Raw genomic sequence first — 18,662 nt, forward strand, 5'->3', positions numbered from 1 at the left:
TCTAATTCAATTACGCAATTGAATTACATTGTATTTCAATTACATCATTCAAACCTTACAATCAATTCAATTACTAAGTATTTTAATCAGATGTGTAATTGAAATAGAATATAATTGAAATATAATATAATTGAAATACAGCTCTCCAAATTATAGCCCAGAACTTTGAAGAAGTGCGATATATTTTTATGTTTTTCTTTCATATACTTGTTTGCTGTCTGTGCGGCGTAGTTTCTATTCCTCGTCCTCGTTCATAATGCGTAACGCTATTTCAATATGGTTGAAATTTAAAAAATGTGTAACGCAGAAGTTAGTTCAGATATTATAAATTTATAAATAATAAATTCCTTCTGTTTGAAACCTACACATGGATTTTTCAACACACCTCTTCTTACCTATTTCTTTATCATTCTTTAATTTTTAATTTTAATTTAATTACATCGTAATTCTAATTTAATTATTCGTAATTAATGTAATTACATTACAATGTATTTTATAATTGTACGCAATTCCAATTACGAATTACATTGTAATTTAATTGAATGAAGATCTGAATTATAAATTACAATATAACTGAATTACAATGTAATTGAATTAGTTTGTAATTATAATTCCTGGAGTAATTCAATTGTAATTCTGCACAACTCTGCTAGCGAATAATGCAAATTATACCTCGTAAACGAAAAAATAGTTTTCGACTACTGAAAACCCTATCTTTGTACTATCGAAAAATGAGAACGCTCCTTCCGCACCCTTGCAATCCTGGAAAAACGAGTCTACCCCCTTAATCCGATACTGGCAGAGAGAGAGAGAGAGAGAGAGAGAGAGAGAGAGAGAGAGAGAGGGGGTAACATTCTTCCCCTCAATTCGAGTCAATTCCCCTGGTCTGGCGACTCTGCGTGCATCACGGAACTGGACAATGTTAATTGAATTGAAATTTGCACTTCTAAAATGAAAATGTTAATTTGTACATCCAGTATTTTATTGAAAGGTTTGCATAATAGTAATAATATTTCAAATTTTATCAATGTTTGTATGATCAGCCCTGCAACGTAGAAGGTTGAAATGTTAGTCGTATATATCTTAATTTTTTATGTTTTTAGATGTTAACTAAATTCATTATTGCCCAGCTCTGCATACTAAAGTGTAATAGCGTGTCAGTCTGGAAAATATAAGATCGTGTTCTCGATGTCGTTCCAAAACATAGCTTTTCAGTGTACGTAAATTGAATTACACCATGATCCATGAGTGCTAAGCAGCTGAAGAATTAAAACAAGATGACAGTCAACTACGGATCAGTGTGGTCTCTTTCTCGATCCGAATGAAAGGTTTCTCGGGGGGGGGGGGGCGGTTATGATGCTACGAAATGATTGAACGATGTCGGTAGAGGGGGCAGGATTCTGGTTCTGAACATTGCCAATATCACAAATAATAATAATGCCGACACACCGAGGCAAACGGGTTATAACTAAACAACAGACAGACTCAACCACTCACGAGACATATGTATACTAATCGTCACTGCCTGTAACGGCATCAAGTAAATATCAATCAAGACTCCATTTTACCTGAGTTCAGAATGGAGCCTTGCGTGGGCCGAAATAGTTGTAGAAGTAGTAGACGTAGTGTTAAACAGAGGAACAGATAAGTTGCATACATTAATTAGTCCAAGAGAAAACAACGTTCGGTCAATTTTGCTACAGGACTCGCTAGTTTCGAGGGGTTGGCAGATCGCAGTCGTTCAAGGGGACACCGTGCCTTCAAAATTTTATTTAAAAAACACTATTTGCGATAGCTATTATTCTCTTCGACCCTGTGCATGTATACACTCCATCAATGTCGGGTAAATTTTCTTAATAGAAAACTACACAGTGAATCAGTTCATCCAATAAATTAAATCCTTCCTGATAGAAGCACACTGAGTTCATAAAAAGAATTAAAAAATTATTGAGATTTGGAAAAGTCTAGAAGCTAGACTTTTGAAGTGTTTTGATTTCTCTAAGAAAATAAATCTGTACATTGTGCATGATCGTGTAGACTATTTATCAAAAGAAAAATGATTGTACTAGTTAGGAAAGCAATTGTACGAATTGAAAATAAATGTTATTATAGAACAATCTTTTTACATCGACAATGATCTCGTTGTTCAACATTTCTTGAGGCACACAGTTTCACCATCGGAAGTAGCATTTTTAATGAAAATTCGCCTGACACCGTGTTCCTCGAGGTCCACATTTCGCCATCCCCTCGAGTTACGTTAAACAGCCTCAGATACTGCGTTATAAGTGGTGGAGCTTAAGTGTCGCTGCTAAAACGCTAGGCGGATCTGAGAAACTGGGTTTCGTACCATGCTCAACTCTCCTCGTGCCACGAAGAATCCGTGGCCACGATTCTCTATAAATGCTTGTACGGTTACTTGCTATGTTATTCGTTTGTTCGTTTGTCTCTGTTTAACAGATCGGAGGAACTGTGCGAAAAAGTTGAACATAGCGGTGGTGACATAACAATATGATAGAAGCTGTAAATATAATAATACGAAGTTCCAGTGTCGTGGTAGTTGCTAACAGGGGGAGATCGATATTACCAAACATTTTTAAGGACAGTGAGAGAATGTTGATCGTGTCTGTTCTAAGTGACGATCATTTCCCCCCGTACTGTCTCGTGAATCTCTTTTAGCGCGATCTTCTCGAAGATGGAAATTAGAACAATTGAAAATCAAATCTGTAAGAAGTGCAATCATCACCGATAACTTACAGTTAGAAGAATCAGTCGAGACAGTATAGAGGGAAACGCTAATGAAGGATGACATGAATCGTAATCGAAAAAAAGGTAAGAAAAAACGGAGGAAACGAGAGAACAGAGATGAAGTATGGTTCTCTTTCAATATAGAACAAAATAATGAACATATCCAATACCAAAATCGTAAAGTGACTATCATGGCAAGGTGATATATAGGTATATATGTATATAATATCAAAAAACACTGCATAAGCCACATTTCAGAAACGGATCATAGATTCCTCGGTCGAATGTAATCGAAGAAAGCGGAATCAAGGCAAAGTGAACGTGATAAATAATTGTAAAACCGTTTATATATACAATATATGTATATATGTATATATATATATAGTATATATAAATGTTTCATCTAAGGGCTAAGGTTGTCGAACACAGTGCCATTAAGATTGATCAAAAGCGTCGTTTGAATAATTCAATCGGTAGTCGAAAGCGAACTAAGTTGTTGCATCCATTAGAACAAAGTGATGAACTCGCACAAAAAACTTGTGAGGATTCCAACGGAAAAGAGACGATAAAGAAAAATAAAGAAAAACGAATGTATAGGGGGCGGTAGAAAAGTAAATAATCGAACGTAAAGATCGATCTGTTAAGTTCGCGGGTGACGTAGCAATCCATTTAGCAAAAAATCCGACGTCGGTAGCAAGCTCTGCGTCGAACAGAGAGCAAACGGTCGCCGCAGCGCAACAACTACCTATGTAACAGGAACAAGAATGTAGAACCAAAAGAAGAACGTCGAACAAAACGATTCTGTGAAAATAAAAAAGAAACTGTCTCGCTAGGTTCGCTAATGTATTCAACGTCATGGCCAAAAATCGTATGCTTGCAGAGCGTATCAAAAAAGAGAAACGGAACAACGTAAAAACCAAACGAAAATATAGTGAAAAAGAAGAAGTAGAATTTCCTCTTGCGGGAAAATCGTCAGAATTACCTTTTTGTTGGCGTACTTATGGTAGTACCAGTTGGATATTGTTAAAGGAAGTTATTATGAACAACAGTAACAGTATTAATACCATGTTGCCAAAAAACGATTCGAGAAATTAAGATGCATATATTATAATATAATATGTAAATTGTAATCGAGACGATACAGTTCGATAAAATGGATTACTACAAAACGAATAGTCAACTAATGGATGATAGAATGACATGTATGAGTGAATCTCGTGTTGAACAATTCAAAAATAAATCCTCGGTTCAGATTCGATCGATTTCTTTTCTCTTTTAGCTTTTCTCTTCTTTTGTGTACCGATTAGATCTCGATCTTGGACCTTCTATGATTTCGTAAATAATATTCTACAATACATTTGATTGCATATCTGATGTATAAATTATATAGGCGACTTTATAATTCACGACACAAAATCACTCTACAAAAAGTAACGATAGAAGTAAGTCCATTGGACGAAATGGAGATATTACAGCAGCAAGTAGAATAGGTCAACCATAGCCAGACATGAAATTAAACTCTATAACTATTCTGTATCACTTAAAAACTGTAGAATTATTTCTTGCGCTATGAATTATAAAATAGCCTTTATTTAATTATGAAATTGTAACACGTACAGCAGCCTACAAAAGTGTTAATTCAGGGTAAATTTATTCAATTTAACTCGATCGATCTCGTAATAGGATTATAAAATTAAAGTAAAGATCTTGGACAAGGGAATTCGATGTGTAAGAACTTTACATGCAATCGTTTTACGTAGAAATGCTATCAAAAGATCAAAAAAATTCATTTGAATAAACTTAGTTTTCGTGTGGAAACGCTTTTGTGAGCGACTATAGGTGATTAAAACGATTAGGAAATCATAGAATGGTAACATTGATGAGTTCGGTGTTTCGGAGTCTCTAATAGGAAGATTGATCAAGCTTGAAGTGTGCTTACCGATTCCGAACGGTTTTGATGGCGTGGTTACGAAGTTTTCGTCGTTTCTTGTGTGGCCGGTAGATGCTCGACGAGAATGCAGTATTCCACTCAGCTCGCTGTTAAGATCCGTAACGCTTTCGGAACGGGTAACATTTAGAGAGTCCATCGAGGTGTCGGATCTCATGATCTGGAAGCATTCATGACGTATAATACATTCAAGAAAATAGTATACGACGCGTTCTTTATTCTTTATTCAAAATGGACTTCGTTTAAAAAATGCTCTTGGTATCTCTGGATTGCTGCAAAAATTCTACAACTACAATTCATGCCACCGAGTGCAAGTAATGTTAATAATTTGTTGAACTTTATGCGACTCAGCAATCATAAGCGATGGCCTTAACCAGGACTTGGTGGAATGAATGAAATATTAGATGATTGCAAAAGTTATTTTAAAAGTTATATTTAAAAGTAACAGTTTCGTTAATCAATTATATAGTCACCACTATTTTCTACAATTGCCTCCGAACATTTTACAACCTGATTTCCTTTTTCGTAGAATTAGATGTTCATTTTTAAAAAAGGTCACGAGCTAAATCGAGTACGAACTTTTGCAATCATCCAATATAATTAAAGTATAATTCTGCTGATGATCGAAACCATGAATTAGTGGTGTACACTATGATAAAAATGATTTGAATATATGTAGAGATTGGTATGCTATTGGTGATCGTGAAAACTATAATTTTCTTGCCAAAAAGCTTCCAATTGTATAACTGAAGAAACAGTAAAACTTTTTTACTCTAAAATCGTAACTACAAAAGAGTTTCTAGTTTCGAGCTAAAAATCAGCATCAAAAGAAACAAAGACCATATTCCAATAATAGAATACGGCAAAATAAAATCAAAACGGAAAAAAAGAAATGAAACGAAAAGCATACAGTGCGTCCAAGACGTCGGAGGGGCAGTAGTACCTGCGAGAAGTTGGGTACGCTTGCAGTCTTGCGCATCAATGGTTGGCCTTGTGCTTGCAGCAACTCTTTCACGGCAACATTTTGTCGTAATCGGTCTAGAGTTAGGATACTTTCCACCGCCGAGACACCGCGCGTGTATTTTTCTAAACAGAAACACTATGCGTGAATCTCACCATTGACAAATGAACTGGGTCACTTATGAAGAATTAATTTCAGGATCCACAGACATCCTGAAGAAAACGACTGTCTTTAAAACATTATAAAACTGTGGATTTTTCTACAAGATTACACAATTTGTAAAATGAAATTATTTAGGAGATGAGGGCTACTATAAAGCAGTGAATGATTTATATTGGCTCACCGATGTACGTTTCACCATCGCAGAGGCTGTTGTCTTCCCCGCTGGCAGCAATCTGTGCCAAACTCTCGCGATCTTCCAGCTCCTCGCTGGCCTTTGGTATATTAGACACTACCTCGTAGGTGACGCCTGTTTGGGTCTCGCAATCGGTGCCGACGATCTTTTTAAATATTCTGTCCCTGATGCTCTGCCTTTTGTAAATGTTCAGATTCAGTCGTTTACGTAGCACGAGGTCCATCGGCGCCGGATGCGACAGCCTAACTGTCGTTTTCACGATCAAGAACACCCTCTCGTTTGCTGAAACACGAGTCCATTATAAAATTTAGATATCTCACACTCTTGAGATTCATATTTTTTATATCTAATTCTTAATAGAATATAATAGAAGATAATTAAAATCTTTATTTTTCGATCTCTTTTCGATCCTTCTTTACTCACCATCTGTAACTTTGTTCAGATGTATATTGTCGTGTATACTAGAGTCCCAAGCAGCGATTGCACAAACGTCTTTCTCAATGCGTCGAATGATTGGCAGATTGTAGAATTTATTGCCGTGCTCCTTGGGTAAGATAGAATTCATCCCAGTTACAGAAACTTCTTCCCCAGACTGATGGGTTGAGAGATCATCGGCTGTAACATTTCGATAATCTCATCTTTAGCTTCACTTTTCAAGGAGTTTACAAAGTTGATTATTGAAAAATGAGGGATGGATGACAAAAGGTTGTACCGTACCATTGAGATCAAGGAATAGAACAGGTATGTGCAGCTCCATGCCTGGCGGAGGGTTCCAATCAGCAGGTGCGCCAGGTATACCTGATCCTGCGGCAGGAAACAAAACTGCATTCCGTTCATCCGTCATACTGACCCACTGTTCCACCAGGCTCTGTTCACGTTCCATGTCTTGCTCCGTTTTGTCTGTACAAAAGGTTTACGTTACGTATATTGCCACCAAAATAAAGTACTATAATCTGTAATTAACTATTGCACGAATAGACTCTCTGTACCTTGTTTGTTAATAAGTTTCTGTATCTGTTGGTCCAAGTACTGTTTCCTCCTCTTTAAGGCATCGCTCCATTTATCTCTCAGTATGCTCAGGTCCTCATCCTGGTAACTGTCCAATGGAATCTGAAGGCGATTCCTAACTGACACGCTACCGACTGCCACGCTTATTATCGACTGGCAAATGATCGGCAGTGTTCCAGAATTTTGTACTGGTTTCACGCGAACTTGTATCCGCCGCTGTTGACCCTGTCGCAGCTGGTAAATCCCGCCTGCGGAGAATGCTGAGTTTGCATCGCTAGAGGAGCCTGTAACAATTTAAATCAGTTACTGAAGTTACTACAGTTAACCCTCGACTTACGCGGATTCATAGATACGCAGATTCTTAGTAGCGAATCAGAAAACCAATCCCGAACAGTTAAATTCGATCATTGATTTTCAGAACGGGAGCTTTCTGTACGTATGCGACAGAAGCGAAGATAACTGTTTGCTTTTGCACAGCAGGGAGTTCCAACATGCGGCTCCTTCCCCGCTTAGGTACTTCCCCCACTTTTAGACTTCATCGTTGCCGTAGAACTTCGTCCCTGTTCCCGTACCGCCCCACTAACTCTACGTAGTGGAGGCTGTACGTAGTAGTGGAGAGATGTTTGACTAATGGTGGGGACCTGGCGGTTCTCGGAGCGGAACAAGTTGGAACTCCCTGGCGTACAACGTAGGCATTCAGCTATTTATGAGTGATAAATTTCCATAAACATAGTTGGTTAATTTGAATTTTCCTTTCAAATGAGTACATACATATGGTATGTACAAAGCAGATCGTATTAATAACCTTTCAGCGGTGGCGCTTAGACACTATTCGAATTACGCGAAATGCGCTGGAATGAATTAACCGCGCAAATTATGTACAAATTACTATTTTGTGGTGTGATAAGAGGCTGGGTAGCTTGGATAGTTGAACAAGTCTATAGAATAAGAGTTTGATAGACAAATTCTTACCCGTCCACGTGCTTCGTTTTACAGATACTTCTACGGGCGCATATTCTCCTTGTTCGTTCAGTTCTTGGACCTCTACCCACAGTTCGATCTTCCTCGTCAACTCGGACCATCGATCGGCCAAAGATCTAGCTTTGGCCAGCTGTTGCTCGACTTCCCAGCCGGGTTTGCTCCGCGAAAATCCTGCGCTTCGGTGGCCCCACACTTCTATACTCAAGGCACCCTCTGCAGGAGGAAAACCAAAGAACATTATCCATTGTAATCATTGTCTTTGATTACAAAGTAACGGTGCAACGAAAGGAATTCTTTACCAGCACAATGTTCCATGAACTCTTCCGTAACGGGCACGATAAAGTCGTTCGTGTGATTGAACTTGAACGCCAAAGAGTCTCTCTGGCCAGCCTGGCAGTTTGCGTTCATCTCTTCGGAATTGTCCACGGCTGGGACCACGATGGGTTCAGGGTGCCCGCAGAACATGTACTGACAGAACACGTAGTGACTCAACGACAGCGGCAAACCGGTCGCTTGTTTTATCGTGACGCGACAAGTTATGTGACTCGAGCCGGAATAGTCCTCGGGCTCGGAAGAGGTCGAATCGGCCGAAGACTCCGACGCTGCCTCGCACATCCGATCTTGAGGAAAGTGGCCGGATATACGGCTGATCTCGACCTGCAGTCGTCCAGCGACTTCTCCCTGTTGGCTGATGATCGGTGTATGATAGTCTAACCGGACGTCGTGGAACAGGACCTCCAGGAATATGTTCGCAACGCCAATTAGATTATGGTTCTCCTGCGACTCGTAGAAAGGGTCTTGCGACTTCCCTGGTACTTCGTCCTGGTTGAACCAAAAGGTCACATTTGTTTATGAATGATGAGAGTCAAGGTCAATCTAAAAACTTCAATTCTATGGCCTTCGTGTGACTCTAATACTATTTATGATTGATTTGTGCAAATTAATGATTCAATGACCGACTGGCTTCCTGATGATTGTTTATAAATACTCACCTTCATGGGAGGTGATCGTTGACAGTTATTCGGATCCTTCCATTCTTCGTACATCTCTCGCATGTCGACCAATTTGTTCCCTAATTTCTCCATCGACCACACCTGACTACCCATTTTTTTCCTTTTAACTAAGATCGCGGGCTCGCTGACGAACGCGCCCCGCTGGAAAAATACACTCTGCTTACCGAAGAGTGCGAAAGCAGAACGGGCACAAATAAATAAACACAAGAAAAGCCAACTGAAAATACGTGGAAATAATAAATACGAACTTAAAACGACTCAACTAAAAAAAGAAACACATCATAATGTTTTAATAAAAGACCACATTAGCACTGGAACTACTGAATCCGTCGAACGACGGGATTTGATTTCACGATTACAAGTGAAATCTATTTCAATTATTTACGATCAAGTAAATCTATTAACTCGGGTGGATGCCATAACCCAAATGTTGCTAAATCAACTAAATAGTCTCCCAATTTTTACATACTAAAACCAGTTACTATTAGCGTAGGGTAGTTCTAGTGTTAACTTTTAGTAAACTTTAGCACAGACTGCCGATTTTTATGTCGATTTATACTCTTATAGAGAATATTTCGAAAAGACAAAAGTAATACATAAATGAGGCACTTTTAACTTAGAAAAAGTTTTTTTAACCTCAACGGAACCCAAACATTTAATTCCCATTATTTACAGAACGCAAAATCCGCAATCTGATTCTTTCCATCTACAAAACACAATACAGGAGCGAAAACAATTAGAATATACGAAACAGAACTTCAATAATCATTAAATCAATGATAAAATTCAAGACAGATAATTGCAGCTGTAATTCTTTAATCGATACACTGTTTAGATTGCAGCGATTACAATCTGGCGAATTGAACAATACCTTTCTGTTCGGACTCAAGTTATTCGGAGGGATCTGCAGGGTGACGCTGAATTTTGTTTGCTTGCCCATTTCTTCTGCCAAGAAGTTCGCCTCCTGCACTAGAGAGTTGGCTTTCAAGATGTCCGCCTTTAATTGACCTAAGCTCCTCTTGAACATCTCGTCCCTCTCCTGGGCCCATTTCTCGACGCGCATTTGCGTGGTCGGTGTGCAGGCTGGCAACTTGCCGCTTTGACTGCCTCTTAGAGGATCGTAGGGTACATACGGTGAATAGGGTGTCGACGGGGACAAGATGTTGCGTAGCTGCTGGAACTGGCGTTCGTACTCTTGCCTCTGCTTCTCCAGCGCGACCTTTTGATCAATGAAAAGCCCTTGTTAACATATCGTTTGCATTCCACATCTTGCTGAACAACACTCCATTCAAAATCATGCACGCTTCCAGGGATCTGTAGCTTTGTCTTCAAAGCCTCAATTAATGGCGAGACGTTCACCTTAGTTTATTCAGCAGTGGGCTAACTTTTCGACCCATAAACTCTGGGCTTGGATATTCGATATTTATTAAGTACCTCTAAGTAACCAATGTAACAAGGCTTAGTGTTCCCAGCCTTAGTGAAAACTACGTTTCGCGTCTTATTTTTGTGGTAGACTAAACACTTAACTGGTGCTTAAATTGCTCTATTTAAAATAAATTTTAGCAATTATGCTTAACACTACCGAATGACAAAGGTTCAAAGAACTTTCAGAAATGGCTATATATTTTAGCAATTTTATCAAATTTGTCTCTGATGCATCAAAGGCATAAAATTGAAGAAGTTGATGATGAACGACTTCCAGAAAATAAACTGTTCAAACACTGTCCCTGGTTCAAACACTGCCAGTAGCCGCACCTGTTTGTCCTCCTCGTGCTGTTTCTCGAGTCTCGCGATGGCCCTCTGTATCGGATCGTTCGACAGCTCGTTAAGCATCAGCTCTTCCCTCGCGAAGTTGTAATCGATATTCTGCGCGGGTGTCTGCGGCTCGCTGTTGATCGCTGCGAACACACAGAGAGCGAGAGAGATACACGATTATTCCTCGAGAGATAATCAACCGGTAATTTCTTAAAATTCCAATTACAGCTTCCGATAGAGAAGCTCGGATCGGCTTGGTACCGGAGCTCGATCGTACCTGTTGCGCTCCTGGGACAGTTCACCCGGAAGAAATGATGATTTCCCCAGACGATCCTGTCGCCGTGTAACAGAGGCGTTTTTTCGACGACCTGTGTGCCGTTCACGAAACACCTAGCACCGTGCAACGGCGTCATATACAATCCTGATTCTTCTATCGTGATCACACAGTGCTCGGGCAAGATACCCAAACCGTGCAGCTGAATATCCTGATCCGTTTTCGCTGATCGACCGCCCACCAGTGTCCTTTCCTAGGGTTTCACATAAAAAATGATTTTTTACCTGAGGATGTCGAGTTCGCCGTGGATGACGCTACTTTGCCTCTTTTCAATTGAAATGGAATACTATTCTTTTATTGGGAATACTTAGCCATTAGCCATTGTATCAGATTGCATAGTTTCGTGTCCGATTTGACAATTAAATTCAATGGTTAAATTTTAAAGAATACAGCTTCATTAATCGATTATATAATCACCATTCTTTTCTAATTGCAGAAAAGAATTTATGCAATCATCTAATACTAAACATAGGCACACGATAAAGGAGAAGAAGAAAAGTCGAGCCAGGGGCTTATACTTTGATAAATATTAGAAAGCAGCGAGCACGTTGTTTCGCAGAACGATCAGTCATCGTAGAGTACCTTCAGGTAATACACCAATAACTCGTTTAAGCTGGGATCGTCGTTGAGATTCACAAGGTAGTACTTGTTCTTTTCGACTTGGATACCGGAAGCCTGCACGCTGATCCCCATTTTCTCCAAGGCTTGTTGCCTTTCGTGCTGCAGCCTCTCGGTCTTCACCAGCTTCTCCTCCCACGTCTGCGACATCACCTTCATCAGTCGTTCCGACTCCGACAACTTCTCCGTTATGTCTGTGCGTTGTTGGCCCACTATCGATCCCTGCACATTCCGCAACAGAAGAGGGTCAGAGAATTGCGGGATTAGCCGAAGAAATTAATGCTCCGGTGATCACTAGACTAACAGCTTCTCGTAATTAATTAACCAAGTCGAGAAGAAAATAGGTCCATTCGTTATTATGTCCTATTTAGATCTGTCTCATCCTTAGAACGTTCACCTCGCGTGACTTCGATCGTCGAATCCCATACAAAAATCAAACTTGTCTCCAAAGATTGGATAGATTAAAACTGGCAATAGGGTACTCAGGGTATCCGATACTTCGTTAAGAAAACATTCCGGGTTAAACTTTATCGATTAATAATTATCAGAGACTTTATTACTCAAGTTTCTAACGCTCCGGCTGCGCGCTATTCTGTTGCCCGAATTTATTATTCGAGAACCTATATTAATTCAAATTTCTAGGGACTCATTGTTCAAATTAGAGATGAGAAACTTCATCCTCCAATTAAGAACTCCAGTTGCGAAGAAAATTTCTATCGGGCTTACTTAATATCTTATTGTTTTCTCGCGAGCCATCTTTAGAGCTCTAAGCTATGAACGAACGACGCGCTATAGCGAGTCAATAATCGTTTTCCCCTTATCGTGGCGTCCGATATCTTCTTCGTGACCGAATTTCATCTTTATTTACAGAAGAGGAAAGTTTGTAGCGCGGCCGCCGGGGCAATCCGAGTAAGATTCAGATAGGATCCGGCGCTTTTGCGACGAGGAGTTTGCGCAAAGTCAACGGTTCCGTGTTTACAAAGAGCGAATAGTCTTACAGTCGCGTGCAGCAGCATCTCTTTCAGGGTCTCCACCTCCTGCCTCAGTTCTCGAATAATTCTTGCGTTCGGATCCTCGTTGACCACCGCGTGATTAACGATCCTCTTCGCTCTGTCCGCGTATCGGAGGGTGGAAAGCGTTTCCTCGTAATTGTCCGCCGCCGGTGATATAGTAGCCACCATTACAGTTTTACTGTTGCCGCCAAGGTTATCCTAAAATCGAAACAACAATATTTTCACACGCGAGACCGCATACGAGACCCTACCATTAATCCCTCTACTCCAATTTAACGACGGTTATTCGAAAATCAAACAAATTTCTGGAACAGAATTTCAATTTTTCGTACTTGAAACTCGACTGCCAGTGGTTTTGTTCTCGGTGATCAGATCAAGAATTATTCTGCGGTTCTCTATGGCAGTTTGTGGTAACATATTTTATTAATTTTTATTGACTAATTAATTTTCTGATTGAACATCTTAGCGTCTGATAGTATTGTCTAATGTTTGAACATTTGAAATTAGAGTATTTAGAAGTTCGGACTTGGGATTTGCATAGCTGGGAGCTTTGAAATTAAAATTTTGGACATTTGAAAATTTTGGATTCGAATTTGTATAGCCATGAGATTAGAAATTGGAATATTTGAAATATGCATACTTTGAATGTTTGTGACAGTGAACCGTTGAGTTGAAATAAATGTTTTGAAGATTTTATCAGTAAAAACGTAGTAAGATAAGAATGTTGCAGAATACCTTCAGCAGCCACGTTAAAACAGAGTCTCTGTACGGCACGAATTTGTCCTTATTCTTATTGCTTCCGGAATTCTGATCCGCCAGCTTCGAAATGACTAGACCCAACGTCGTTAGGGATCTGCAAATATTTGTCCCTCGTGTATCCCCAGATCGAGCACTTACAGGCTGCTTCAAAAGGAACCGAACATCCTCAAACATCCCTCGCACAACAGTTTGCTACGAAGTTCATAAGACATCCGGATACTTGTGTGTGCAACTTAAGCGCTCGCTACCCAATTTCTGAAAGTGCTCGATTAATATTTCATCTAGCACTTGCGATGTATTCAATATTTTATTATTCAGTTGAATACAATGATATTTAAAAGTATTTTTAAATTTTACTACAAAATACTCGGAGACGAATCAGGTGCAGCAATTAAGTTAATAGATGTGAAATTCGAATTTGAAGTAGCCTGAATTACTTAAGATATTATATGTGTCACATTAAGAAAAATTTTGTTTCGGAAAACTATTTGAAGCTGAATCCTCAATGTCATTAACACTAGGCTTATGAATAGTGTGCCTCATAAAAATTGCATCAACCTGTTAATCAAAAATTTTCTCGAACATTGTGATATTCAAACAAAAATAAACTGCAACCTTATAATTGCAGTAATTGCGAAACATAAAAAATCTGAAATTTATCTGAATAATTGATCTGATAGTTCCAGTGTTATAAAAGACAAAAGTCAACGTCAAAAATGGCCGACAAAAAATCACAATCCACGCAAACAGCTTCCAGTGATCATAAAAGTATCGGATAGCTAGCTGCCACTAAAATAAAAAACATCTAGCTGTCGTCAAAATGTCCAATAGCAGTTCACAAAATGGTCGCTAGTAAGCCGCTATCAAAATGCCCGTAAAAATTATTAACACCCTCAAAATGGCCGACTGCCAGCCGCCACGAAAGCCACTCGGAATATATACTCCTTTCTCGTTTCCCGTAGGAATATTCTCATGGTCACACTGTTATGGTCTTCCAGAAACAAATGTTCGGGAAGCCAGTATAATCGGTTGTTTCAGCTGACGTTGGGGATCCAGCACGGATGTTAACCGGAGATATGCAATTCAGAAAGGGGAGGGAGAGTATCTTTACTTGTTTATATTGCTTCCTTCTTTAAGCCTATCGCCCACTGCCCCAGTTTTCACAGCCCTTTCGCTCCCTGCTAAGTCCACTAAGCTCATCCGGGAGACTTTCTCCCCGCTGACGCCGCTTTTCGTGTCCGTCAACGTCTGCGTCAGTATGACGGAGAAAACGGCATGCGAACGGGAGCTTTCCGAATTCATGTTCGTCGCCGCCACCGTCCGCGATTTGTTGCCCTCCGCCATCAGATTGTCAATATCCTGGAAAAAACCAACAGTAAGTTTCTACTCAATTCTGCTAGCCATTAATCCTCCAAAAATTCTCCACAAATATCTGGCACTTATTTTTCTTAACCCCTTAAGTGGCACAATGTTTACTCAGAATCACAAAGCATCGTGCTAGGACCTTTCTAAAATTCTCCATACATAATAAGTAGACTGCGGATGTTTATGCAATTTTCAATTTTTATAGACAAATTTTTAGGAAGTGGAATGAAATGAAATCCTTCTTTTAATGGGAACGGCATTTGTAGATAAAAAACAAATAAAAATCGTACTGAATTCCATTGAATTTCATATTTTGGCATTTTTTTAACATTTCCATGAGCCGTAAACGCATAAAGATCCGCAGTCCAATAATAAGTTCGAAAAAAGTTAAATTTGAAATTTGGAAAGATGGAAGTTAATATTTTGTAAACGGACGAATTGTTTATGTTTCTGTTAAAAATATCTATCCGTTTAATTTGGAGAAAGGACGCAACGATTAGACGATTTGAAAAAAAGTCGAGAAGAGACGCGAGTGCGTGAGTTTTCAGCTGGACAGAGCCAATCGAGAGTTATCACGCGTTACTGGTATGCGCGAAACGTGTTTGTTGCATAAAAGAGGCAGCCGCCGCGCCGTATGTAAAACGACCTGATTTTACTTTCTGAAAGGATCGTGTATCATTACCTCCGTCCGTTTAATGATCGTACCTCGGCCGAACGATCGGTGGAAGCCATTTGATTCAGACCGATCGTGATCGTGACGGTTCAATCAATTTGCTAAGGTTGCTCAGTGCGCAGCAATAATTGTCTCGTTACTCGCCGAGCAATGCAATCGATACCAGACGGGGGGCTACTTTATAACTGTTATAATTCTGTTATCGCGACGTAAACATCACACTGTTACCGAAGAATCGTCGATTGTTATCGAACGACTGTCCCATTAATTGAAGAAGTGTTCGATCGACATCGGAGCGCGTTTCTTTAGCATGATTGAGATTTCTGTCCTCGAGGGAAATAGGATTTGTGAATTAATTCAGAAATTGAATACAGATAAGAGCCACACTTGTGACGCGTTAAATTCCTTTAAAGTCAAAAAGGAAATCTAAATTGATCGGCAATTTTATCTTCACTCCCGAAGAATCGAGTATTTTTAGGATGAATTTGTAAATTGATTAAAAACTTAAATATTCCCTCTGAATAATTATGCACTCTGTAATGCAGCTGTATCAACGACAAAAGTCAGATTTGTATGAATGCATAAATTATTTTGGTATCGCGAAAGAGGGACAGAAATTGTTCAGAAATTCGATCTCTATTTGTATAATGAATTGCCTCGTTATTTGAAGCTCATTAGCGAATGTGTAACGTAGAACGCCGATACCAGGAGAAAAAAGATCGTGTCTCGTTGCTCGAAGAATAATTGCATCGACGCCGCGGACAGGTGATTTGTGGTAGTTAAAATTTCGTCATCAGTCACGACAGATTAAAATTGCGAAAAAATTGGACAGCGTAATTCTACATTCGGCCGGAATCGTAGAACGTGTCGCAACCAAAATCGAAGCACACCAGCGACAGATATTGATCATAACGGTTTCACTTTGGAGCCGTGCCAATCACCGGTCGAAACAGGTGATAAATAAAGGAAAATCGCCTCTCTCTGCTCCCGACACACAATTATAGTCTTCTCTCGGTAGAATTTTGGGCAGCGAACGATGTCACCGCTTGATAAACGATGCCTTCTGCTTGATAAGAGATCCTCGCTTTACCATCTACCCAAACTGCTTCAAGCATACCACATGCCGCAAATCGTTTTTAATTAAATCTACTCAAAAATCAAACTCGAACAAATAATTGAAGGGGTGGATGGATAGAGGTGTCCAGTAACAAATTGTTTGTTTTCTGTAAAAGAGTTTTTAGCGAGTTATGTTGTCCTTTTTCGATGGATGAAGATAATAACACAAATCAATTACAAATATATACATATATATATATGGTTATGGTTAATCTCTAATACAAAAAAAGATAATAATTATCTTCATTTATCAAAAAAGGACAACATATTTTGTTGAAAACTCTTTTACAGAAAACAAACTTGACGCCTTTACCCATCCACCCCTTCAATTGTCAAATATTTGTTTCATTTTAATACTAAAAATCTATTTAAAACTAAAAAAAAAAATTCTTGACCCCTCGCGGAGTATGCCCCGCGGTGGAGGGGATATTCGTTTTTCTTAGATCGAATAGTGACTGTATAATACTCCCAGAGGACATTTTGGATTAAAAATTGCACGTTGTGCAATATTGGACCGTGATCATAGCCAGATTAGAGTACCTGGAACGACGTGACGGCGAGTTGACTGAGCCCGTCGACGTAGGGCCCCAGGACATTGTGCTCCCTGACCTTCAGCGACTGTTTGTTCGGCTTCGGATCCAACAGATCGTGCACCTTCTCGTTGTAGATCTCCATATAGGAGACCTCCACTTTGTAGGTGAGCTCCGAGCTCTGCTGTTTCGCGATCATGTCGAATAGGTTGTCGCACAGTCGCGGTATTATGCCCTTGTGCTCGCCGCTACCCATCATCGTGTACGATTTCCCAGACCCTGGAACAAATTCATACGTATTTCTCGTCAATGCGGAAAATCAAATTCAAGGGGAGAGAATACCGGGAAAACAGCGATCATTCCTATAATGTTCGAGGGATGGTTCGCGGCGCCACGGAAATTCTTGTTTTAACGAGCGTCTCGTTGTTACGATAACCGGTGTACCCTCCATTTTGGACTAATTTGTATTTGCACATTTATTTCTTTTTATGGTAATCCCGCGGTCTTCGGGCTGAGTTTTTTGGTCGTTCGGGAAAATTGCGATGAACCAGCTCCTCGCTGTGATAACTATGTATATTTGGAAGATACGTTCTACAAAAAGTCGTGCCATTACAAAATAAATACTTGAAGAATATCAAAATTTTTCAAACGATGCTACTTCGACGAAGTTCATTATTATTGCTGAAATTTCGCGGATGCTGTTGCATTATCTTCGAGTGTTGAAAACGATTGAAAGTACATTTACATTTTCCGTATCTTAAAATTAACATGGAGACATTTTATTCTGCATAAAGATCCGCGGTCTACTTATAGCTCAAACGAACTAGGATCATTAAAAATACTATAAATTCTCCTCGACCGATCGTGAACCCTGATCCAGCACTCCCGGCCATCGGCGTGCATGCTTCAGGGATGAAAGGGTTAATTGACCTCCGCTATCGAACGGCGTAATGAAGCAGGAGAGCAAACGCTTCTCGAACATGAAGACCGCGGATGGTTAACCCTCGATCGACTCCGCTATTTCTTCAACCCCCGGTTAACAAGCTTAGCATTTCTTATCTTCTATTTCCGCGTAAGACATCGTCTCCTCGAGCCTAAGCGCTTGAGAGGATGACGAATACGGGGAGGTTAAATCCGATTCGGCCGATACCAAGCGAGCGGCTAAGTGCATCGGCAAGATGCGAGAGCCTTTAGAAGTGCATAATCTGACTATCTGTTTTTTTTCTCACCGGGTGAAACCGTTGCCCGCCCCCCGCGAGGGTCGCGACACAACGAGCAAAGAGGCGAAGAGACGCTCGGTGTCGCGACGCGCTTGGGTCAATGTCTCGTGTAAGATCAACCGTGGACGTTCATCGACGCTGACCTCTCTAATTGCGTTATTTGCGGCGTTAAACTGCGCTGCGGGGAGATGGTAACTACGTTACACTCTTATCAGGAGAAATAAATGTCGCCGCGAACGAATGGGGGATGCTGGATAAGCTCTGACAA

General features: G+C 40.0%; 1 protein-coding gene across 10 annotated transcripts in view; it reads right to left on the reverse strand.

The window, feature by feature from the left end:
* Positions 1 to 18,662, reverse strand: part of LOC143209844 (kinesin-like protein KIF13A) — a 124,321-nt gene that overhangs the window by 18,221 nt on the left and 87,438 nt on the right. For 2 of the 10 annotated variants that reach the window (XM_076426061.1, XM_076426054.1), the window contains exons 4-21: positions 17,185 to 17,453; positions 14,602 to 14,849; positions 13,467 to 13,584; positions 12,717 to 12,929; positions 11,683 to 11,940; positions 11,044 to 11,293; positions 10,767 to 10,909; positions 9,883 to 10,230; positions 8,991 to 9,167; positions 8,298 to 8,820; positions 7,990 to 8,211; positions 6,999 to 7,301; positions 6,727 to 6,909; positions 6,433 to 6,624; positions 5,998 to 6,291; positions 5,604 to 5,779; positions 4,685 to 4,853; positions 1,569 to 1,586 (exon numbers count right to left, since the gene is read on the reverse strand). In XM_076426061.1, the coding sequence (XP_076282176.1) occupies positions 1,569 to 1,586; positions 4,685 to 4,853; positions 5,604 to 5,779; positions 5,998 to 6,291; positions 6,433 to 6,624; positions 6,727 to 6,909; positions 6,999 to 7,301; positions 7,990 to 8,211; positions 8,298 to 8,820; positions 8,991 to 9,167; positions 9,883 to 10,230; positions 10,767 to 10,909; positions 11,044 to 11,293; positions 11,683 to 11,940; positions 12,717 to 12,929; positions 13,467 to 13,584; positions 14,602 to 14,849; positions 17,185 to 17,453 (4,104 nt within the window). Of the gene's footprint in view, positions 1 to 1,568; positions 1,587 to 3,727; positions 3,743 to 4,684; positions 4,854 to 5,603; positions 5,780 to 5,997; positions 6,292 to 6,432; positions 6,625 to 6,726; positions 6,910 to 6,998; positions 7,302 to 7,989; positions 8,212 to 8,297; positions 8,821 to 8,990; positions 9,168 to 9,882; positions 10,231 to 10,766; positions 10,910 to 11,043; positions 11,294 to 11,682; positions 11,941 to 12,716; positions 12,930 to 13,466; positions 13,585 to 14,601; positions 14,850 to 17,184; positions 17,454 to 18,662 lie in introns of all 10 variants that reach the window. The other 8 variants (XM_076426063.1, XM_076426060.1, XM_076426062.1 and 5 more) reach the window with 6 other exon arrangements.

Source organism: Lasioglossum baleicum, chromosome 6, assembly GCF_051020765.1.
Source record: "Lasioglossum baleicum chromosome 6, iyLasBale1, whole genome shotgun sequence".
Taxonomy (NCBI): domain Eukaryota; kingdom Metazoa; phylum Arthropoda; class Insecta; order Hymenoptera; family Halictidae; genus Lasioglossum; species Lasioglossum baleicum.